This window comes from Salmo salar, chromosome ssa20 (assembly GCF_905237065.1).
Source record: "Salmo salar chromosome ssa20, Ssal_v3.1, whole genome shotgun sequence".
Lineage (NCBI taxonomy): Eukaryota > Metazoa > Chordata > Actinopteri > Salmoniformes > Salmonidae > Salmo > Salmo salar.
In genome coordinates, this window is record NC_059461.1 from 45,885,833 (window position 1) to 45,911,483 (window position 25,651).

General features: G+C 44.9%; 1 protein-coding gene across 1 annotated transcript in view; it reads left to right on the top strand.

Annotated features, from left to right (window-relative positions):
- The window catches only part of LOC123729170 (serine/Arginine-related protein 53-like), a 179,686-nt gene that overhangs the window by 133,743 nt on the left and 20,292 nt on the right, over positions 1-25,651 (top strand). The window contains exon 6 of the mRNA XM_045703374.1: positions 13,147-13,224. Within this exon, the coding sequence (XP_045559330.1) occupies positions 13,147-13,224 (78 nt within the window). The remainder of the gene's footprint in view (positions 1-13,146; positions 13,225-25,651) is intronic.

The following is a 25,651-nucleotide window of genomic DNA, read 5'->3' on the forward strand; positions in this document are numbered from 1 at the left end:
GTGCCTGTAGTTTACAGAGTCATTGTCTCAGCGTAAATTGCAGGCCAGGTGTCCACCCTGCCCTGGCCTACTCCCCACTAGTCTCCAGACCTGTCATTAACACTACCAGCCCTCTCTCTTATGCTCAGGGTCAGAGGTCAGGGGCTAAATGCTGGTGTCGGTGCTGATCCTTCCTCTCCCGACACTCTCAATCAGCTGTGAGCCTATGAAATGGCCGCACCCAATATGACTGACACAGGGTGGCACCATTTACTGAGGTTGAGTTGTAGACTGGCTGTGGGGTTTTCCATAGCAGGTACAAAGTGGGGATAGTCGCTAGCTTGTTTGTCTTCACTTCCCTTCTGTTCTATTTTAGTGACATGAATCTTGTTTTTATGTGTAACATAACATTTGCACTGTAATTGTTTAACATCAATCTGACAGTGAATCCAAAAAACTGTATTCTGTATGTATGTTATTATATATGTAGTAGCCTTTTGTTAGGATCATTTCCTGATTCATCATGAGAGTACTTCTGCGCTGGCATCTGCCTTGATTGATCTTGATTTAAAGTTACTAGCTGAACTGGATCTTGTCGCGGCAATAAGACGAGACAGTGTTGAGTAGTTTAAAATGGAAAGCCAAACTAAGCCTATATGCAAACAAAACCCTACGAATTAGATGGGCTGTGCCGGCCACGGCTCATGCTAGCTTTGCTAGCCAAGGCCAAGGAACCCGAGGCTGCTCCACCAAATAAAATGAAGGGGGTGTTCTTTTAATTGTGTCGAACAAAACCACAGGGGCTAAGTAATGGGTTTCTAAAGCGAAGCGCATTTGGAGGGAATTGTGTAACGCCCTGTGTGGGTGTGGAGTGGGAAAGCACAGAGACGGCAGGGCCGGAGTGGGCGGTATTCTGCAGCGAGAACAAAAGGCGAAAAGTTGGCACACGGAGGAGCCTGCCGGAGCTCTGGAACGAAGCATTGCGGCTAATTACCGACACACATTGTGCGTTTGGAGGTAGCGCCACAAAAAGTGGATAAAGATTAATTTCATACCTCATCCGCCTCGCTCGGGAGAGACAGAGGAACAAATCCACTAAATTGAAAAAGCGACTGAGCGGATATGGCGGATATGGCAGATCAGAAGGAGTTAAGGTTCTGAGTGTAACTACAATACCTCTGTGGCGAGGCCTCCTCCTTCTATCCCATCTTGTATCCCAACCTTTCCTTTCAGTCACGTTGACTTTTCTCTTTTTCTTTCTTTGTCTTCCTAACGCTCCAGCTCTCTCCACCGGCCTTTCCTAGAGGCACGTGGGAGTCAGGAAAAGATGGAGAAGCTGGTGCCTGGCTCCCACTGCCCAGCGGTGGGGTCTGAGCAGTGGGCCGGTGGGGTGTCTGCTAGTGGAATGACTCCTGTAGGCTGGCCCTCAGCCTGTGGTGGGAAACTAACTCTCTGTTGGGAGAGGCAGTGTTCAGAGGTGGCAGAGAAGGGTCATGCTAATAGAGCTGCAGTCTTAGACATAGTCTTTAAATGAATCTACCAGGGACTGGAAAGAAACAGCCTCAAACACTGTGATCCTGAGTGGGATGGCATCAGCTCTTATACAGCACCAGCCAAGAGAGGAAGTCAGAGAGAGAGAGCAGGAGAGCGAGACAGAGTTGTTATTGTTGTTTTTATTTCTAGTTTTCAGAGAGAGTGCTAACATCTCTTGACATGTTTGTTCTGCGTCCGTCCGGAGCATCCAAACTTCTGGTCGGCATATTTCTTTTGTTTTTTAAAGGTTTCTTTGTAATTTTTTTGGTCTTTTGACGAGGGTTAGAAAATCGTCTGTCATCCCCAAAAAATGTCAGGCAGGGGTGTGTGTGTTTTTTCATTTTTCTTGCAGAGGAGGCATGGTGAGCGTACGGCCGCGATTTGGAGATGAAAGATGTAGAATCATCCCGATTCCTGCCCTGCCACTGAACCACTCAAATTCCCTGACAAAGCTGTCAAGCCTCATTTTGCCTCTAACTGCCAGAGTAAACTTGGTCTGCCATTTGCAATAAACAAGAGCTGAGGCAAAAAGCACCCATTTCAGTCCGTGTCAAACCCCACTGACTTTCCCTTTGAGTGTGGTTGAAAAAAAGCACCTTTCCCCAATTTTTTTTCGTTTTTGTTGTTGCGCTGCGTTTATTCTTTCTTTACTCCCAGCCATTTGTTGCTCAGAAGGAGGAGAGAGTTAGAAGTCAACCCAGATGGAACCATTTAAAGGCCCATCCGTGGTTTGCAGCAGCCCCCCCCCCCAAATTAGATTAGTGCTAAAGTTGTGTACATTTGATCAGATCGTTCTCATGTTTGGCGAACATGTCGAAAATCAGCGGGTGCTTTTTAACGAGCTGCAAAACGAGGCTGGTTGTTGCTGTAATGATGGCGAAGGCTCAGACCCGCGCTCTCACATTGTGCCTGTTACACGGCGTGAAAAACAGACCAGGGTCTAACCTACATCATGTTACACCCGATACTGCACTGCTGAGGAGCAGCAAGACGAGACGGATGCACATTGCATGCCGAAATGCAGCCGGCCAAATTGCCGGGGCCGCATGCACCAATGAATACTTAAAACCTTTTGCGTGTTGTGAAATGAATGGCATGTTCGAAAACCTGACTGATGTACTCCTCATAGTTGGCCAGCTATAACGTTACGTCATTACCTCTGTGAGGTGTTCTGAAACCACAGGGAGCTCTCAAAGGAGTTTAACTGTTGAGTCTCTCAGAGGGTCATAGTGAGCATAAACAACACAGTGTGATGGGAGGCTTGGTTTCCGTCCAGCTGTTCCTCCCCTGGTGTGAGTGGAGGAAGAATCCTCTCCTCCCTGTCCGTCCGTCTGTCTGTCTATATGTCTGGCTGGTCTTTCATGTGTGGACCCCCAGGGGAGCTGTACCTAAGAACAGCATAAGTCTGCCTGGTGCACGGACAGGCCTTGGATCAGCCTGGGTCGTGTTCATTAGGGCACGCAACGGAAAGTGTTTTGCAACGTTACACGAAAAGTAGCATCGCTTATTGGACAGGTGCAGGTTGTTAGCTCCCTGTTTCAGTCTGGTTTCTTCTGTTTGGTGTCTAATGAACACATCCCTGGGCTGGGTTGGCTACAGAGAACCGACATGGTTACAGAACATGCTTACTGCCCTAATTATGACATTGTAGATTTTCCGTTTGGTACACTTTCTTTTTTGTAACCATAATAGAAAAACTCCAATCAAGATATGTTCCTTTTTCTCCCTTTGTATTGTATTGTACCTCACTCCTTCTTACACCTATGTCATCCTCCCATCCATCTCTCTGCGCACTGCACAGAGAAAAATTCTGCAAATGCTTGGCCGTAATATTTTTGCCAGCATGTTAATTTTAAAGTCAAAGGGGCAGCTCCCTTTTCATCATGGCAGAGGCAGCCGGAATATTCAGCTCGCTGCAGATGTTCATGAATAATGTCTACGTCCAAACCCCTGGCACGGGGGAAAGGGAGGAGGATAAGGGGGCCAAGGGGGGTGAGGCGAGAGGGGGAGCGAGAGGGGGAGCAGGAGGGGCCAGATGAATTACACGTAGGGGGGATCTGACAGGCGACTCCGAAGCTTTGTGATCATTCCAAAGTTCTAATAATCTCTCTCACCTTCTCCATCTCCCCTGTAATGAAAGAGAATAGGTGATTGCACCTCGGGCTATGTTCCCTGGTTAATGACTCCTCCAAAGGCAGAGACTGGCCAAGGAAAAAATGAACTTTGAATGAGCGGCGAATTGGCTCTGACAGTGTGATAGACCGTGACACAGATTCTGTAGCAAAACAGACGTGGGCCTAATTGATTATCAATATTTTAAGCAAAGTGATGAAAATAAGCATTAAGAGATGAGAAAGGGGAGAGAGAAGGGGGTCTGCTCGGGTGCCTTAGAGGGGGCCTCGTTTGGCACATTTCTACCCCTCTCTCTCTCTCTCTCTCTCTCTCTCTGTGCCGTTCCTCTCTCTGAACTGTCTCTCTCTCATTCACTCTGTTTCCCTTTTTTTCCCTCTCTGCCCTGCTCTCTCATTCTTTCTCTCTTATTGTTTCACTCTTAAAAACATACGTAATACCTGAAACCGCGAGGCAAAAAACATCTCTCTCGTTCGAAAAATCTTCTAACGATGTGTTTTAGATATTCTGTCTCTCTGCTCTCTTCTCTGTGTTAGCCTGTAGTGTTCAGTGGAGCGTGGTGTCCTTGCTGTTTGTAGTCCAGGGGCCACGTCCATCCTCGTCTCTCTCCTTCTCCAGAGGGCTTTGGAAACACACACACACGCACACATACACACACAGGCCCAGAGGACCACCAAGTCTCCACCTCCTTTGTCCTCCATGTTTGTTATCTGATATCAACAGTCTTGCTGAGCCCTATTGAGACTGCACAGGGACCGGGTCTCCCCCTATTCTCTTTCTAAGTGGCCGCCCTCCTGATTCGCCTTGTGTCGGCCGGCCGATTAGCGCCCCGAGTTTGCGTTTCATGTGCGGGGGTCCGGCTCAAGCCGCGAGCCTCCGTCTTCTCGCCCACACAGTCACAATGGGATCCTGCGCCGTCTTTCAGCGCGGAAACCCAGCCTATTATTCTCCATTCATCACATCAGCACTCTCACCACACACCGACTCAGGAACACACATCCTACTGCACACTGGTATACTCCCCACCTACCACACACCGTGCACATGCATGCACACACACCCTTTCCCACCCATGTGCACAATGATATCCATACACACACACACGCGCGTGTATTCTACCACAGGCACACACACACACACACACACACACACACACACACCAACGCACACACACACACAGACACATATTCTTAGCGGAAATACACAAGCACACTTATTAACACCCCATACTTAAATATAAACACAGCATGCTGGACATACATTGTGTGCCCCCACTCCACCCCTCCAAATCCCAGCAGTGGACCAGTTCAAAGAGGCAGACTCCTGCCACAGGAGAGGAGGGGCAGCATGGGGGAAATGGACGGGGGTAGAGACGGATGAGGGAGGTGTGGGAGAGATAGAGAGATACGCCAAGGGAGGAAGACAATGGCAGAGGAGAGTGATAAAAAAAGACCTGGTGATAAATGGAGGTGGAGGCGTGTCGTCCAGTCCTGGGGAATATTTCTCTCTGTGATATCTGCGTTATGTGTTTTCTTCATAAAGCCCTTTCAGGACCTTGTGTTCAGCAAGGCACTTCTATGTGCCCTGTTTGGCCTAGTGGGAGTAAACTCTGGTTGGCTGTTCAGTAGTAAGTGTTTGTGTTTGACACCTCAGGGCTATTTACGGTCCACAAGGTCATCTCACCCTGACTCCAACCTGACCGTGAGAGGCCTGTGGTCCTCCATGCCTTTCCCATAAGTCCTTTCTCTGACTGAAGGTGTTTTATCCAAAGGGCAGCGGTGAAACTGTGGAATTATGGGAAATCTTTGCTCTTTGGTTGCGGAGAGGAAGGTTGTGGGCCTGCTGTGCTTCTCTGACCTGAACCACACACACACACAATCTTCTCTTACACACTTTGAACACCCCTGTGACCATGTGAAGTGAACCCCCTATCCCTGCTGTGCAATGTTCTGGCCCCAGGATAGTAGACTCGGACCCCCGCCTCAGTAAGCCATGCATGGGGGTCACGTGTGCCTAGGCTGCTGGGTGCTCCCGGGACCTGGGAGGGTCAGTGGAGGTCCATGGTGTAGCTGGGTGGGTGATGGCCTGCTGTGGCCCAGGACGGGGCCTCCACCACCCGAGGATCCTCACCTCCTCTCTGGGCACAGAGAGCAGCTCCAACAGCCTCAAATCCAGGCTCACCACAGCCCATAGACAAACAGCAGCATAGTCCAATCGGACAAAGCAGGCAGAGCCTAAGATGTCTCATGTGGATGTGGAAAGTGAAAACTAGTCGCTACTGTCTCTACCAAGCTGTCGACCTTAAACCTCATGATTCATTCTGATTATTAACTAGAAAATCATCTGTAGTCTCACATTCTGAGCCGAGACACAGTTTGTTTCTTCTTTCCCGCTGAAGGAAATGCGTAAAAAGCGCTTGTGAAAAAGTGTTTTTTTGGAAATGTGTTGTCTGATTCCTCATATCACCCAACCCCCCTCCCACTCTCAGCTTGATTGGCATCTGTTGAAAATCGAGATTGAAAGAAAGAGAACAAACGGCTCTTCCTCATCACCGCAAATTGTTTTCAATTCATTGGATTTCTCATCAGCCTGAAGAACTCTGGTTTTATTACGAGCCTCCTCAGTGAGACGAGTGTAATTTCACTGATTGTGCCTCTTCCCCTCCCGTAGTTCGACAGTCAGGCTGCGTCCCAAATGCCACCTTATTCCCTACATAGTCCACAACTTTTGACCAGGGGCCCAAAGGCACCCTATTCTCTATGTATGGCGCTACTGTTGTACACTAGGGTGATCCATCATCAGGATGGGATAGAACCAGTGTGTGTCCTTGTAATTGAAGCTTTTCTAAAAATGTAGCAGGAAACACAGGGAATAAAGCAGCCTCTGAGAGAGACGATTGTCAATGAATAATTGATTGAATTGGTAAGATATCTCGTTCTAATTGTTTTGTTTGTTAATATTTCATGGGCCGTCATTACATTCTCTTGATAGTAGATCAGAGGCCACGGCTGGATGGCAGGCCGTGTAGTTGGTTTGGCGTCTGCCCTCCCTTTTCAGGGGTGTATTCACTGGGAGCCAAACAGAATCAAATGGGATGTAACATGGAGGGACCTCCCTGAATTTGTCCAATTAAAAACTCCTAGTGTTTTTAGTGCAAAACGTGTTCTGTTGCAAAACGTTTTGCCACACTGTGTACTAATAATACATCCCAGGTTTGTGTTCGTACTTTCTATTTACTGTAGAAAACATGAAGTAACTGTTTCAGTCAAAGGGACCTTGTGTGTTATTGTCCATTTTAACTTGTGTTTTTATCACGCTTCTCTGAAAGCTTTTCCACCCACCTATTGTTCAACTGTTCAATGAAATTAATGCACCGGCCTGATTTCCCTGTTCAGAATTATGCCTTACAAGGTGTACACGGAATGGTTTTAATAGAACTACATGCACTTAAGCCCCTCCGTACGTATACACACACACACACACACACACACACACACACACCCAGCGGCCTCTGGCATTCTCGTCTGTTACTATGGCACACAGTATCCTGTGCCACCTAGTGGCAGAGAGTGGCAGTGCCCTGGTGAGAAAAGCATCACCTCTTGCCCTCATTATTCCTAACTGTGACACTCTCTGCATTCTAGTCCTAAAGGAAGCCTAGCGAGGCCACGGGGGTTACATTTCATTTAATGGCTGATCATTTTATCGCATCTTTTTCACTTAAATCCATCTCTCTCGTCTCCTGGCCTGTGGACGAATGAATGGATGGGTGTGAGCGTGTGTGTGTTTGTATACGTGCCTGTGTGTGTGTACGTACGTGTGTCCGCACTGTGCAGGTTGCCTGGCTGTGGCTCACTGTAAAGTGCATTCCTGATTCAAAGGGACATTTCTCCAATCGCGCGGTGCCGCGGCTAGTATTATGTTTGTCGTTGGGCGTAGGGTTGATTTATCATGCTTCCTCTCCTCCTGACATTCAGATTCACTTTGATTGGCGGGTGGATAACAGGTACCCCCCCCCCTACTCTCCATACACACGTATTCACCCACAAACACACATGCCCAAATTCACATACAGTATGCACACACAAACTCGCTCAAACTCACAGACACACACACACAGACATCCACACACACACACTAGGGATGTGCAGATTGACTCGGTTATATCCACTGGGCGGGCGGGTTTGGGGTCATGAAATATTGTGTGGATGAAGGGCGGGTGAGTGGCGGCGGGTTGAATTAAGCAATAACAACGCATTAAAAATCCATAAATGTAGAATTCTTGTGCAATTCATATCTATCTTTCCTAATGTTTATCTGGTGTTAGTGCATAAGCCTAAGCTTTAGGGCCAACTGTACGTACGCCAAATACACGCCAATTGCCAAATGCTTTTGAGCAGAAAAAGTTAACTTCGATCCATGAGGCAAAAAGGTCAGTTGAATTCAAAAAGCGAAAAGCTGTGAAAATAAAGAGAAGGAAGTGCCTGAACAGTAGCCTAATGATTGGGAAAGATGTTATGTGTGATGATTGTGAGGCACTATACAAATTCGACAGTCACAAAACGGGGACTTCAAATATGGCACGTCAAGGGAACTGTCCTGTTCAGAATATTATTTTTTTTTTTACCTTTAACTAGGCAAGTCGGTTAAGAACAAATTCTTATTTACAATGACGTCCTACAGATGGGTTAAATGGAATAGTAACTGAAATCTGGACACTGACTGTAGACCTATAACTTCTCACAAAATCTTCCATAATATTAACTCCTACAGAATTAAGAAGTTGTTGCAGTCAAATGAAACAACAAATGTACATTTGAATTTGGCCTGCTGTGGCCCAATTTGACTTGTGTTCTAGGGTAGCAAGTAATGACCCAAAATAAACTGCATGCTTCTAATTAAAGACAAGTTGACTAACAAATAGCCTACTAAAATGTTGGAAATTATAATCAGAAAAATAGGCCCATCTAAATAAGGCTTAAAAATATTCTTATTTTTCCGGCGTCTCTCTACAGAGCATTTTCTATATTTTCAGGTTAGGTTCGGGTGTGGCCCTCAGATTTTCCCTTTATTAGCCGAATGCGGATGGGTTATTAATAATTGCGGGTGAACAAAGAGCTGACCCGCGCATCACCAACACACACCCCTACCCACACATCCATAACATGTTGAGGAGTGGGTAATACACACAAGCTGACTTGTTGACTTGTTTTGCATTTGTATTTCACAGTCAGATCAGTGCTTCTCTCTGCTTTTCTATCCTTTTGTATCCCACTGTTTTCCCATTTTGGTTTTGATACTATAATTCTTTGCTGTTCCGCAGGACTTATTGAGCAGTGTCAGTAGACCAGGAGTTCTGTTTGCATTTCCTAGGGGTTTTTCCAGTGTAGTCTGTAGTGTGCAAATGAGCTCTTCCTCCAAGCTACTCCCTCGCTCCATCCACTCCTCTATCTATTCCCTCCAACCACTCCATTGTTTGCGTTGATTTCCTCCAGTCCCTTCTCTCATTAACTTATCTGTGGATGCATCCTAAATGGCACCCTATTCCCTATGTAGTGCACTACTTTCTTTTTTTACCAGAGCCCTGGTAATGGGTCCTGGTCAAAAGGTTATAGTTTTGGGCCCTGTTCAAAACTAGTGCACTACATAGGGAATAGGGTGCCATTTGGGACACATACCGTATCATGTAGCCTAGCTGTAGGTGCTCGGGTGATGCATGTGATGTGAATGGGGTGTTAGAGGGGGTTTATAGAGCCCTGTTGGGGGTGGGGGGAAATCGTCAGTGTGATCGAGAGGGAAAGGGAGCGAGCTCAGCTCCTTGCGGGGGGAGCCTTTTTTGTCATCTCTCCACTCTCCTTTTCTCTTTTTCTCCCTCTCTCTCTCCCTTTCTACCTGCACTTCGGTTTACTGGAAAATAAGCCTTCTGTGGAGATGAGGAAAAGCGATGGATGGTGTTCCCATCTGATTAGTTAGTCAGTGTAGATCAGTCTAAAAGCCCTTCCCTCTCCCCCTCCTTACCTCCACCACCACCACTATCAGTACCAGTAGTAGGCTGCGTCCTAAAAGGCACCCTATTCTCTATTTAGTGCACTACTTTGGGGCCCTAGTCAAAATTAGTGCACTACATTGGGAATAGGGTGCCATTTAGGATGCCGCCATAGTAGTAGTAAAACCCCTGCTTCAGAAAGGGGAGCGAGCTCCTGATGGACCAGTGAACTTACAAACGAGAGGGAAATGTAGAGGAGACAAGTGGGGTGTGGGGGGGAAAGGGTTGGACTGGACTTCTCTAAGGGGTTGGGGGCTGGAGGGGGGTAGAGGTGTGTGTGTGAGGCAGGCAGGGAGGCGTAGCCCACCCTCCCGTCCCCCTGTCTGTCTGCCTTCGGTGGGCGCGGCGCTCTAAAGCGGAGCCCCTTCTCTTCACACGGGGGTGTTTGATTTTGATATTCAGGCCTGAGTAATTAATCACAGAGGAGCAGGATGAGCTTTGTTTGGTTTGATTGAGAGGCCTGGGGCTGAAGGGGAGAGAGAAAGAAAGCGAGAGCGCTGGTGCTCAGGGAAGGAGGGATGTGATTGAGGAGGATAGGTAGAGGGGTGAGGATGCTGGGGTAAGAGGGCTAGAGTTGGCTGTTTTTGTAGACCGTTTGAGTAGGAGTGTGTGGGGGGGGCTATGCCTCTGAGCCCTGCTCTAAGGAAGATTTTCTCTGCCAGCGAGTAACCGTCTCATTTACTCTTAATAACGGTAACCTCCAACCTCACACACACACACACACACAAAACGTATTTTCCTGTGTGTGTCTCTCTAATACATGTGTACACATACATCTTTCTCCCTCACACACACATTGTCTTTTTATGCCTGTGTCAAATAACACAGGTGTTTGAAGGTATTCAAGGTAACTGTGTCTTCCTCGCAGGTAAACCAGAATAAGAACAGACTGATTTGAATTCCTGGAATCCACTTCCTCTGCTTACTACACCGTTAAAAAATGTCATATCCAACGCTGTTTATTGTTCGCCATAATTAAATGCTTAAGAGAAATTGATGTGCCAAGGCACAACATTTGAGTGGGCCGCCGCATCTTTCTCAGGCAATTCATCAGCGATGTTGACTCGGTTCCTCCTTCACTCAGGCGATTTCCCCCAATAATGAAGATGTTAGCAGAGATGAAAAAAGATAGTGCAGGGTATGGCAGGGCTATCAATATGGACTGTAAATTAATTACGATTCTGTTGCAGCGCATCATTTATTTCAAAGCATTAGCGTCTCCGATGAGCCATTGGGCTTTATTGCTATCTTACTAGTTGATGAGTGAGCGGTGTAAAATTGAGTCTCCAATAACATTACACTTAATGAGTTTAAACTTTTCCAAAACCGAGAAAAGAGGACAGAGAGAAGGGGAGAGGAGAACACTGCACTAGAGAACTAATATGAAATGAATGTGGGTGTACCGTGTTTGTTTGTGAATGCATGCAGTATGTGGAAGTAGAGCGAACAGGTCTTTGTGTGACTGCATATGGATGGACTAGGGGTGTGTGTGTGTGTGTGTGTGTGTGTGTGTGTGTGTGTGTGTGTGTGTGTGTGTGTGTGTGTGTGTGTGTGTGTGTGTGTGTGTGTGTGTGTTCGTGCTGCAGGCCATAAGTTCTGCCTTCTCCCTGTGAGTCCTCGTCTGCCGTCTTTGTTTAGTAATCGCCGTAGACAAAATGGCCGTCACACTCGTACAGCGGCTACTTAACTCAACAGCCACAGTCTGATGTGGCTGACGTTCTGCCTCTTTAGCACAATGACTTAGCTTGAAATGGCTGCTAACTTCCCTAATCCTTCCAACTTACCAGCTCCCTTCCATCACCGCTAGCCCCTGAGTGAGACAGACAGGAGGGTAAGTGAGAAAGTGAGACAGATAAGAGAAGTGAAAAAAGACTGAAAGAAGTGAGACAGTGAAGAGTGATTTATTTTCTGTTTCTGCTTGTTTGTCTGTCTCCCCCTCCAGCCCTTTACTTGGTTCTCTTATCCTTCTGCTTTACGTGCTCTCTCCCCCCTGCCCTCCCTCCCTTCCTCCATCCCTCTCTTCTCTCTCTCTCTCTCTCTCTCTCTCTCTCTCTCTCTCTCTCTCTCTCTCTCTCTCTCTCTCTCTCTCTCCAGTATACTGCTCGGGGCGATAGCACAAAATCAAACTGTTTATCCATCTCTCATCTCCGCGCTGCCTCCAGGGGATCCTACCCCCACAAACAATGAAAGTCGGTCCTCACAACGGAGCCAGATCCTATTTAATTACATCAATAAGGAGCGCTACTGGAAAAACATTAATACAACCTTAGTACATCCTTACCTCGCCACTGTTATATACCCAACACACTGGTAATGTACAGTCGTAAACAACAGCATCCACACGGCCAGAAATACGCCATATAAATAGATATATGGGGAATATCTGTAGGGCGTATAGGGATCATTATTGGAGGTATATTTCTTTGTCTATTAGGGACTCCAGTTCATCGTTGCCTTCCTGGCAATTCTGTGACGGGGACTTTGATTAAATTAGGTCATAATAAAACAAAGTGTTGGGGATGGCAGAAGTCTTTCACTTCATTTACGCTTCATTCCGTCTTGGCTGGAAGGGCCGAGGAGAAGAGAGAAGGGGATGAGAGTCGCGGGCTCTGTTGAAATACAATTGTGATTATATGTGTAATTGCAGCTCGAGGGGCCTCGGGGCCCATAGAGCTATGTAGTGACGCCGGGTCTATGTTTCATTCAAATCATCATCGAGGAACGGAGAGAGAGCGACAGAGAAAAGAATAAGACCAAAACATGCCATGGAGGCCCTGGCTGCTGCATCCGATCCCGTCCTCCTCCTCCTCTTCTCCTCTGGCTGGATTAGCCGCAGCTCGTTAGCGTACTAAAATGTAATAATGCAAACATCAGGTGGAATTGGGCCGGCTCCATTATCAGCCTACAAGATGGATGGTGTGCATGGAGCGCCACACAAGGGGGCCGGAGGGGCGTGGGGGCTGCAATTTAGATTCAATATACTAGCAAACCAAGAGGCCCCCCCAGATCTGATTTATCTCTTACGCCAGTCGCTGTTTCTGAGCTGATTTCCTATTACTGCTCCGAGAGAACAATTCATTGGGATAATGCGCAGGGTAAAAGCAGGGCCTGGGTGGCCCCCGAGACAGTAAGAAACCAGATCGGGGCGATAGGTTAATAGGTTTAAGAGGAACGATAAGCAATTAAATCTAAGGCCCGAGTTCAGTTATTAAATTCAAGAGTAAGATATTAAACTTAGAGAGAGGTGGGTTATTCAATGTAAGACTAAGCTAGCTAGGTCTCTATATTAAAAGTGAGAGAGGTTATCGTGTTAAGGGGTTTATCGTGTTAGAGAACAATGGAGAAAACACTCCTCCTTGATACAGATACACTGCTCAGCGACGTGTGCTGGTTATGTTGTTTGATAAAGAAATGTGCTATTTGCTCTGCTCATGAGGGTCTCTCTCTCTCCTTTCCAGCCATAACAGATGAGGTACTGAAAGCCAAGAAGAGGAAGGACGAGGAGGCCAAGAAGATGAAGTTGGAAGGTGAGCCTGGTCCGTGTCATCAATTTAGTAGTGGAGGTGGTACTATAGGTGGACTGTGTAGCATGATGTGCTACAGTACCCATAATGCTTTGTGTAACATCAATACATACTGGTGGTCTGCAGCTGAGTGGTGGTGATGGATGGACGGGAAGTGGACAGGCGGATGGGCTGGCAGACAGGCATAAAGACCGGCACACACAGACCAGCCAGCAATTGCCAAACTTCTTTAGACGTGACTTACAGTGCCTTCAGAAAGTGTTCACAAACCATGAAAAATTAAACACTATAATCTTGATTAGATAAGTATTTAACACCCTGAGTCAGTACATGTTTAGAATCACCCTTGGCAGTGATTACAGCTGTGAGTCCTTCTGGGTAAGTCTCTAAGAGCTTTCCACACCTGGATTGTGCAACATTAGCCCATTTATTATTTTCTAATTTATTCTCTTTGCTAAACCATTTTCAGGTCTTGCCATATATTTTCAAGCAGATGTAAGTTGAAACTGTAACTCAGCCACTTGGGAACATTCACTGTCTTCTTGGTAAGCAACTCCAATGTAGATTTGGCCTTGTGTTTTAGGTTATTGTCCTGCTGAAAGGTGAATTAATCTCCCAGTGTCTGGAGGAAAGCAAACTGAACCAGGTTTTCCTCTAGTATTTTGCCTGTGCTTAGCTCCATTCTGTTTATTTTTTTATCCTGAAAAACTCCCCAGTCCTTAACGATTACAAGCATACCCATAACATGATGCAGCCACCACTATGCTTGAAAATATGGAGTGTGGTACTCAGTAATGTCACTGTTTTAAAATCACAATTGGCCTCATGGTGAAACCCTGAGCGGTTTCACCATGATAGGCTGAAAGAACTTGGCCATTCCAAAGCAACTGGCCTTAACAACATTCCTGCCAGATTTCTAAAGGATGCTGTGGTAAATATCACCCCCTGTGTAACTCAACTTGTGAATCTGTCTATTGAACTAGGGTGTTTTCCCACTGAACTAAAACTTGAAAAGGTCATTCCTTTATACAAAAAAAGGGAATAAATTAGATCATGGAAACTATCGGCCTGTCTCAATCCTGTGTGCTTTATCGAAGGACATGGAGAAGATTATGTTCAAGCAGATTGACAGTTATATTTCCTTGCATAACCTATTCTATGAGCTCCAATCTGTCTTCAGGAAATCCTATTCCACTGACACCTGCCTACTATATCTGACAGACCACATAAGAAAGGAAGTAGACGGAGGGAAATTATGTGGTATGGTTATGTTAGTTCTCCAAAAGGTGTTCGATACAGTGGATCATGAGATTCTGTTAATCAAACTAAGAGCCATGGGCTTTAACAACTTAGCAGTAAAATGGGTCAGCTCTTACCTGCAAGGAAGAAAACAGATGGTGGATGTGGATGGGACCCTGTCTAAACCCAAAATCTTGAACTGCGGGGTACCCCAAGGGAGTTTGCTGGGTCCACTTTTACTTATATCTGAAATCTGCGTGTACATGTGACCTTTTCCTATATGCAGATGATTCTGCACTGTTGGTTTCCCACCAAGACAAAAATGTGGTTGAGAAAGCCCTCAGTGCTGAACTTCTGAATGTCAGTAAATGGCTATATGACAATAAGCAGTCACTTCACCTTGGAAAACAGAGTCCATCTTGTTCGGGTCCAAAGTGAAACTGAGGAAATCCTCAGATTTTAATGTGGTAGTAGGTGGCATAGTAGCCACAGCAAAAGACTGTTAAGTATCTTGGATGTGTGCTAGATAACCAACTGACAGGGCATGGCACAAAATGTTATCGCCAAAGTGAACCATAAAATTAGGTTCCTGGCTAGAACCTCCAAATATCTGGATGAGAATGCAATGGGGACATTGGCAGGGGCTCTTGTTCAGTGCCACTTCGACCATGCATGCTCTTCCTGGTACAATAGTGCCCTCAAGGTATTAAAAAATTAATTGCAGACATCTCAGAACAAATTAGTCTGGATTATTCGTAAACTTCCAGCACTTACGCATCTTGACTATTCCCACTTTGAAAGCCTTAGATGGCTTAAAGTGGAGGGGAGAGTCGCTCAGATAAAATGGTGTCTTGTACATCAGATTGTCCACAGTATGGTCCTCAGATACTTATGTAACTACTTTAACTTAGTAAGGGATAACCATAACTATTCAACTAGAAGGAGGGACATAGATTGAATTTAGATTTAAAAGTGGTATGGGGAAACAAACATTTTTATACTCGGCTGCCATTCTTTGGAATAATCTTCCAAAGAATTAGAAACGTATAACCTCAATAGGTAGTTTCAAGTTCTCACTGAAAAAATTGCTAAATAGTAGCATGTCTCAAAAGTGAGCGGGAAGATTAAAGTAGGTGACGGGGAGGGAAATGCTCAGGATAGCATATGGTCTGCCTTTTTGGTGCCTGTTGTTTATTATAATGGGGTTGTCTTGTGTGTATGTTAGGGATTGATTGTTTATATATTAAGGGTATGTGAGACAAGGAAGATGTACCTGTCCATAGTTGTTTATTAGGAACATTATCGGTCGCTGTGAAACAAACAAAAATTGTGTCCGTCATTGTCTGTTGTCATTACACTCGCCGCCTAACCTTGTTGTATTCCCCCTTCCCCTTCACTTCTTCAAAAGGACCACAATGGAAATAAGATGTTAAACTTTATTGTGTTATCCTTGATGATTTTCTTAAATTGAATGTGGAGGTGTCACCAGCTGGAGCGCCCTTATGTATGGATTTGACAAATTGTTAAATAAATTCAATCAATCAATTCCTTGAACGGTTTCCTGAACTTACTTAGGCTCGCCATACAAAGGACTGAAATACTTATTGACTCAAGACATTTCAACTTTTCATGTTTTATTTATTTTTATTATACTGTACATAAATGCACTGTAATTTAAGCTTTAAAACTGGTAAGTTTTCTCACAGAGTTGTAGGAAAATCTCTCTGCCCCATAACATCATGTACAGAATTCCAGGAAATTAGCTTGAAAAATGCAACATTTTCTCTCCGATGCGAAGAGGCAGACCTTTAAAATGTTCCTTCCCAATGCCCGAGACTTGATTCGTCTGGCCATGCATTGTATGCTATTTTTGTCTCACTCAAGTCGTATTCTGATTATAAGAGGGCCCCTGATGAATTTGCTATCACAATAGGTCCCCGGCCCAAAAAAGTTTGAAAACCGCTGACATAGTGAATAGGGTGCTATTTGGGAAGCAGACAGCATTTCGACAGACATTTTCAAATAAAGTCAGGAGCCATTTGCTTATGGAGCAACAGAAAGTGCTAGCGGATAATGAAATTGAGTCAGTGACGTCCTGGTGTTGGCCTGAAATGAATGAGAAAATGTCAGGATCGTCAGGGTGCAGGTGGGGATGGCTTCGTGTGTGTGCGTGTTTGAGCTTCCGTCCGTGTAAGTGTGTGTGCGGACGTAGCTAGCATTGAATTCATTACATTTTGCACGTATCTACCTCTACCGTGTCTTTGAGAAACAAAGCATTTCATAGCATTACACCACACACACATACTGAAAACCTCCAGATTGCTGAAGGTGTTCAGTGTCATTATTGTCGAGTTGTGCTACATGACATGTTACCAGTGTCTTTACTTGGTTATGTGTTGCACCATATTCCTTCTGGAGAGTAATTCAAGGGGTTTGGTAACAGTAACGCACACACACACAGTGGGAAACTGTGCATGACCTTTAAAGTGTGGTGACCTTTTAGCCAAATGAAAGCCCGGCCATCAGAAATTAATTAGCCCTGCAAACCTACTCTGGTCTTTCCTCCGTTGGCAGCGAGGACATAAATTAAATCGCTCTCTGTTTCGCCCTCAGTTTTTGGTCTTGTCATTCTCTCGTTCTATTTTTCATTTCTCTTGCTGCTCCGGCCCTCTCCTCCCTCTCTCCCCCTCCCCTTTTCTCTCTCTTTCTCTCCCCCTTCCCTCTCTCTTTCTCTCAGTGGAGACATTGGCAAAGTGTTGAGTAAGTGTGTGGCTCCAGGCTATGGTGCCGAGCTCCCAGTCAAGTAGGTTTCTTAAGCAGAGTTCACGCTGTAATCTCGCCTTTTTTGGAATCAATTGACCCCCCCCCCAGCTCAAAGCCACTTCATTCCTCTCTCAAACTGTTCCTGTTTTATTAAGTAACGCGCTGTGCCTGCATAAGGCTGCGAGGCTTGGTTTTTTATTCCTGGTCCTCTTTGGGAGAGTGGACCGAAATAGTTAGGTGCAAAATGTCTCATCAAAGCGCCCTCGTCGACCCAACAGCTGCTTTGGCTCTGACCTCGAAGACAGTGAGCTGGAGTTACACGGTCTACTGGCACCCAGCCCCGCTTCTCAATGGGCCACTAAACAGAGGAGGTGGGCCCGATGCTTATTAAACGCTGGGTCACCGGGGTCTCCCATGCACTCCCGCAGGGGCTCCTACAGATCAGCCCCGACAAGAAAGTTACCGCTTGAACCGCTAAGAAGAACAAAATGAAACCAAACGAAAGAGGGAGGACGAGAAGACGAGAACAGCCACCTACACTCCACTTCACAAATAGATTTACAAGTCCGACGGTTAGTGGTACTAATCGAAACCGTTCTCGATTCATGTGGAAGCTGTGATATGCACACTATTATTATATTATTATACACTGGCTGCCCCTGAGCAAAGTGGGTTTTATCAAGAGTGCATCCGGATCTATACTTGGCCCCATGGTCATAATTTAACAAAGTATTCTCAACTTGAAAGGGCTGTTACTTTTTCGTCTGTCGAAGGGAAAATACTAGAGTTGGAAAATGAAACTTGGGAAGAGAGAACCACTATGTATGACTGGTGTATGTATTGCTGCCCTGACTTGTTGTTTTAGCTGAGGAGTGTGATTCCACACACTAACACCAGGATTCAGGCCAATGTGGTGTGAGGGCAAGACTGACTCTATGTCAGTGGCTGTCGTCTGTGGCCCCAGGTGTAGAAGGTTCCTCTATGCTCAGATGTAAAGGCTGTGGTCCTCAACCCAGTGCTCACACACTCCAAGAAGTTGATGGATGTTTGAGAGAGTGAGGTGAGGTGAGGTAGTGAGGTAGTGAGTGAGTGAGTGAGTGAGTGAGTGAGTGAGTGAGTGAGTGAGTGAGTGAGTGAGTGAGTGAGTGAGTGAGTGAGTGAGTGAGTGAGTGAGTCCACACCACTAGCCCTCCTGATATGAAAAGGTGCAAATGAATCAGGTGTAGCATGCATTGTGTGGCAGAGAGAGATCAAACCCGGGCTCATTAAGACTGTTAATTCCCCTTCTTTTCACATGTATGGTTGTTCAGAGGAGCCGGTGGCAGAGGCTCTACCATCATGCAGTCAATATGGAAATGCATGTCAACTCCTTAATAACCTCAGCCATTCCCACACACAGCCATGCCACTTCAAAGCCAATACACCCAGAAGGCTGTCATCATCCTCGTTGGTGCATCTGAATCTTGTGTACGACTACATGATGTTGTAAAGGGTTGTGTTCCTGCGCCTATGCTGATGGTATTTAGGTATTTAAGTCATATGCACCTCTCTCTGTCCCCATCACCCCAAACCGCTGGCAGATTGGAAGATCATATATTTTAATGAGACATGTAATAGCTTTTTAACCCATATCATTAGGAGGAATATATACTACGGGCTTGCTCTTTTGGCATTAAAACAAAATAACTGTTTCTTTAATTATGCTGTTTGTAGGATGGGTCACGGGTTGGGGTGTGTACCTGTCTGTATGTGGCTGTGTTCTGGAATTATATGGTGATTAAATATTCACCATCTCTCCCTGACCCTGCAGCCATTAACACCTCATCACCATTTAACTAGCTCTGTTGTCAATCACCAGCCCCATTCTAAAGAGGAAAATGTCTGGACTTCATCTCTGGCCTTGCTGAGTAGAACAGAAAAAAAGTGAAGTAACAAGAGAGGGAGTGGGAGAGAAAATGGCCAAACCAAGAGATGTCTTTTCTTTTCCCCTTCTCCTATAGAGGAGAACAAGTACCCATATGGAGAAACTGGGATACATTTCATGTTCTAAGCATAGCTGTAATTAGAGTGCTGGTTAAGGGTGAGCCTTGTCTGTGTCTCTAGTAGGCCTATCTATCTGCATTCACTTGCAATGTTTGAATTCATATTTTGTTGAAGTCAGCCAGTGTGATTATGCCCCATTTAATAATGTGTAATACCCCGATTTGTTCCCTAGTCTACCATTCACATGTGCTATCATGCCTTACAATAAATGATGGGCTCCGTATTATAATTAAAATTAATAAATAGGCAGCGGATAACAAGCTCTCCCAATCTTTATGTGCCTCAATTTGTATCTTTGGTGGTAATAAAAAAAAAATTGAAGTGAGAGGGGGGATTGGACGCTTTAATATAATCTGCCTGCAAATTAAATGATTTGACCTCGAAAGCCTAACAATACAAACTCCTACCTGACTGCTGTTAAATATTTAGCACGCACCCTGTCATGAATACAAATGACGCGCAAATTAGAATCTACAGGCGTCTGACCCCCGTATCACACCCCGGAGCACGGGACTCGTTCTGCTTTAAATGTTTTAATTACCGGGCGGGCAGGAGGATCCTGCCACAGCACTTGAAGGACAAGCCGAGATATTCAGCACCTGGTAAACATCGGTGTTCATGTGTCGATTATCACCCTGCATGAAGTCTAATATGGGAGATGCGCTGATGATGAGACACGGTGAATAACGTCAACGCATTGTCATGCACTTGTCATTAGGCCTAATTCCATTTTTGCTACTGTAGGCTATCCATTGTGGCTTTGTTTTCCTCTATATCGAGGGTATCTCCTGGATGCTCTGAGAAAGCTGACTGTGTTTCTATTGTGCGCTCTGGCAGAATATCATTCACAGTGATTTTGATCTAAGAAAATCTGGTTTGTATTGACCTGTTATCGATCCTGGGGTGGACTCATCACTTGTCGTTTAGTGGCAGTGTAGTGCGATGGATCAACTTATTTGTTGTGTTATTATGTTCACTGTCAATACAATAATGTCTTGAACATGTTGAGGAATATTGCACTGACAGTTAACCGGTTTTATGACATATATTTGTTTCTTTGATTAAAAAGGTGAATAAATACTGCCTTATTTGGAGAGAGAGGCCAATAAATTACGCATTTAGAGGCTACAGTAGATGTAAATGTTTTACATGCTGGCGTTACAGAAACAAACTACTTTACAATATCGTCGTCTATTAGCCTACTTACTCCACCGATATTTTTTTTCTCCTAAACGATGTTTGATTTGGAGTTGAATTGGTGTCCACAAGTCGAGTCAATGTCCTTCTTTCTTTTCTTCCCCCCTCTCCCCATTCAGTTTTGCTGTTAGGCTACCCCGCATTGAAATGATTAGTTATGCCTGGCTTGTAAGCAGTGAATCAGAGTTATGGACCCTGGGGAAATAAATTTGGCAGAAAATCAGTGTGAGAAGATTTAATTATCACGCGAGACCTTTTCCCTCAGCTGGCCCAGTGAACCCCAAAAACTCCCGCGCTGCTGCAGCCAAATGTGCGCGGGCGGCAGCCTTCTCCTCCCAATTTGTTCCCGCGCACGGCGATAAGCCAAGCAATTACAGCTTTATTGATTTTTCATCACCGCAAATTTAAAGTAGATTTTTTTTTCTCTCCCTCTCTTTGAAAAGCCATGGCGGGTGATTAAGTGAGGAAACCCCCCCATCTCCATCCCTCCTTCTGCGGTTCAGGGGAGAAGTGGAGCTGCGTGGCAAATTCTAATAAACCCCGGGTCGACCCCTGTTGTTGTAGGATAATGTGATGCCACTGCTCGGCTCTCTCGCTGTGGGACACCAGGGGACGCGACCAGACCAAACCAAACGTCAGTGCACGGAGGGGTATCTACCGAAATGTTTAACTTGCCCAGTGAATGAAAAAAAAATGAAGCAGCCCGCCAACACCTGTGGTAGCCTATTAGCCCACATTATGCAGATATAGCGCGCGTGCCTCTGCTGTGCACACCACAGGTCAAGTGGACAGATGATTGACAGCACCCTTTCACCCGCGTTGATCACTAATCGTTTTACGGGTCATCCGTATCAATTACCCCTCTGTCTATGGAGTGATGTGCTGTACCTTCAAATGTCACCAAAACCACAGGAAAACATTGATGTTGATACCGCGTTTGTCACTGTTTTAGTAATGTATTCCTCATTGTTGCTATTTATTCAGACATTGAAAGTGAAATCATCTCAATTAAGTTAATCTGATTCATATAATAAAATGTATATTACAATAAACAGATTGTCATTGATATTGATTGCTGCCCAGTAAAAGTATACAAGTCCATTATATTTCATAAGAATTTGAAATAATTGGCTAGGTCACCCTTGTAATTAATGTCTTCATAAAAATAAAGGTACAATTTTTTGATATATATTAAACCTAAGAAAGCCCTTGATTGTGATCTGAATGAGGTTTAATCTGACTGTACAGTGCCTTCAGAAAGTATTCATACCAATTGACATATTCCACATTTTGTTGTGTTACAGCCTGAATTCAAAATTGATTAAATAGATTTTTTTCTCACCCATCTACACTTAATACCCCATAATGACAAAGGGAAAACATGTTTTTAGAAATGTTAGCAAATTTATTGAAAATGAAATACAGAAATATCTCATTTACATAAGTATTCACACCCCTGAGTAAATGCATGTTAGAATCACCTTTGGCAGCGATTACAGTCTTTATGGGTCAGTCTCTAAGAGCGTTGCACACCTGGATCGTACAATATTTGCACATTATTTATTTTTTTTATTCTTCAAGCTCTGTCAAGTTGGTGGTTGATCATTGCTAGACAACCATTTTCAATTCTTGCTATAGTTTTCCAAGCCCATTTATGTCAAAACTGTTAACTAGGCCACTCAGGAACATTCAAAGTCATCTTGGTAAGCAACACCAGTGTAGATTTGGCCTTGTGTTTTAGGTTATTGTCCTGCTGAAAGGTGAATTTGTCTCCCAGTGACTGTTGGAAAGCAGACTGAACCAGGTTTCCTCTAGGATTTTGACTGCTTAGCTCTAATTTGTTTATTTTTATCCTAAAATACTCCCTAGTACTTGCCGATTACAAGCATACCCATAACGTAAAAAAGAAAAAGGGAAAAAAATTGAAATGATGCCACCACGACCATGCTTGAAAATATGAAGAGTTGTACTCGGTGATGTGTTGTGTTGGAATTGCCCGAAACATAACGCTTTGTATTCAGGACATAAAGTTCATATCTTTGCCACATTTTTTGCAGTTTTACTTTAGTGACTTGTTGCAAACCTTGTCATTTCGGTTAGTATTGTGGAGTAACTGCAATGTTTTTGATCCATCCTCAGTTTTCTCCTATCACAACCATTAAACTCTGTTACTGTTTTAAAGACACTGTTTTGTAGTCAGGACAAAAAGTGAATTGCTTTACCATATTCTTTGCAGTATTACTTTAGTGCCTTGTTGCAAACAGGATGCATGCTTTGGAATATTTTTATTCTTTACAGGCTTCCTTCTTTTCACTCTGTCCATTAGGTTAGCATTGTGTAGTAACTACAATGTTGTTGATCCATCCTAAGTTTTCTCAGTTTTCAGAGCCATTAAACTCTGCAACTGTTTTAAAGTCACCATGCCGTAACTAATCCCTGATCGGTTTCCTTCGTCTCCAGCAACTGAGTTAGGAAGGACGCCTGTATCTTTGTAGTGACTGGGTGTATTGATACACCATCCAAAGTATAATTAATAACTTCACCATGCTCAAAGGGATATTCAATATCTGCTTTTTTAAATTTGGTTCCATTTACCAATAGATACCCTTCTTTGAGAGGCATTGGAAAACCTCCCTGGTCTTTGTGGTTGAATCTGTGTTTGAAATTCACTGCTCGACTGAGGGACCTTACAGATAATTGTATGTGTGTTGTGTACAGAGATGTGATAGTCATAAGCATGCCCCATTCAAGAAATTTAGAACCAGGAACAGATATAGCCCTTGGTTCTCTCCAGACCTGACTGCCCTTAACCAACACAAAAACATCCTGTGGCGTTCTGCATTAGCATCGAACAGCCCCCGTGATATGCAACTTTTCAGGGAAGTTAGAAACCAATATACACAGGCAGTTAGAAAAGCCAAGGCTAGCTTTTTCAAGCAGAAATTTGCTTCCTGCAACACAAACTCAAAAAAGTTCTGGGACACAGTAAAGTCCATGGAAAATAAGAGCACCTCCTCCCAACTGCCCACTGCACTGAGGATAGGAAACTCTATCACCACTGATAAATCCACTATAATTGAGAATTTCAATAAGCATTTTTCTTCGGCTGGCCATGCTTTCCACCTGGCTACCCCTACCCCGGTCAACAGCACTGCACCCCCTACAGCAACTCGCCCAAGCCTTCCCCATTTCTCCTTCTCCCAAATCCAGTCAGCTGATGTTCTGAAAGAGCTGCAAAATCTGGACCCCTACAAATCAGCCGGGCTAGACTATCTGCACCCTTTCTTTCTAAAATTATCTGCCGAAATTGTTGCAACCCCTATTACTAGCCTGTTCAACCTCTCTTTCGTGTTGTCTGAGATTCCCAAAGATTTGAAAGCAGCTGCGGTCATCCCCCTCTTTAAAGGGGGGGACACTCTTGACCCAAACTGCTACAGACCTATATCTATCCTACCCTGCCTTTCTAAGGTCTTCGAAAGCCAAGTTAACAAACAGATTACCGACCATTTCGAATCCCACCGTACCTTCTCCGCTGTGCAATCTGGTTTCAGAGCTGGTCATGGGTGCACCTCAGCCACGCTCAAGGTCCTAAACGATATCTTAACCGCCATCGATAAGAAACAATACTGTGCAGCCGTATTCATTGACCTGGCCAAGGCTTTCGACTCCGTTAATCACCACATCCTCTTCGGCAGTCTCAACAGCGTTGGTTTCTCAAATGATTGCCTCGCCTGGTTCACCAACTACTTCTCTGATAGAGTTCAGTGTGTCAAATCGGAGGGCCTGTTGTCCAGGCCTCTGTCAGTCTCTATGGGGCTGCCACAGGGTTCAATTCTTGGGCCGACTCTCTTCTCTGTATACATCAATGATGTCGCTCTTGCTGCTGGTGATTCTCTGATCCACCTCTACGCAGACGACACCATTCTGTGTACTTCTGGCCCTTCTTTGGACACTGTGTTAACAACCCTCCAGATGAGTTTCAATGCCATACAACTCTCCTTCCATGGCCTCCAACTGCTCTTAAATACAAGTAAAACTAAATGCATGCTCTTCAAACGATCGCTGCCTGCACCTGCCCGCCCGTCCAGTATCACTACTCTGGACGGGTCTGACTTAGAATATGTGGACAACTACAAACACCTAGGTGTCTGGCTAGACTGTAAACTCTCCTTCGACTCACATCAAACATCTCCAATCCAAAGTTAAATCTAGAATTGGCTTCCTATTTCGCAACAAAGCATCCTTCACTCATGCTGCCTAACATACCCTCGTAAAACTGACCATCCTACCGATCCTCGACTTCGGCGATGTCATTTACAAAATAGCCTCCAATACCCTACTCAATAAATTGGATGCAGTCTATCACAGTGCCATCCGTTTTGTCACCAAAGCCCCATATACTACCCACCACTGCGACCTGTACGCTCTCGTTGGCTGACCCTCGCTTCATACTCGTCGCCAAACCCACTGACTCCAGGTCATCTACAAGACCCTGCTAGGTAAAGTCCCCCCTTATCTCAGCACGCTGGTCTCCATAGCAGCACCCACCCGTAGCACACTCTCCAGCACGTATATCTCACTGGTCACCCCCAAAGCCAATTCCTCCTTTGGCCGCCTCTCCTTCCAGTTCTCTGCTGCCAATGACTGGAACGAACTACAAAAATCTCTGAAACTGGAAACACTTATCTCCCTCTCTAGCTTTAAGCACCATCTGTCAGAGCAGCTCACAGATTTCTGCACCTGTACATAGCCCATCTATAATTAGCCCAAACAACTACCTCTTCCCCTACTGTATTTATTTATTTATTTTGCTCCTTTGCACCCCAGTATTTCTACTTTGCACATTCATCCACTGCAAATCTACCATTCCAGTGTTTTACTTGCTATATTGTATTTACTTCGCCATCATGGCCTATTTATTGCCTTTACCTCCCTTATCTCACCTCGTTTGCTCACATTGTATATAGACTTATTTTTCCACTGTATTATTGACTATGTTTGTTTTACTCCATGTGTAACTCTGTTGTTGTATGTGTCGAACTGCTTTGCTTTATCTTGGCCAGGTCGCAGTTGTAAGTTCTCAACTTGCCTACCTGGTTAAATAAAGGTGAAATAAGTAAAAATAAATACAAAATTCAAAAATCCTGTTAAACACTATTATTGCACACAGAGTGAGTCCATGCAAGTTATGTGACTT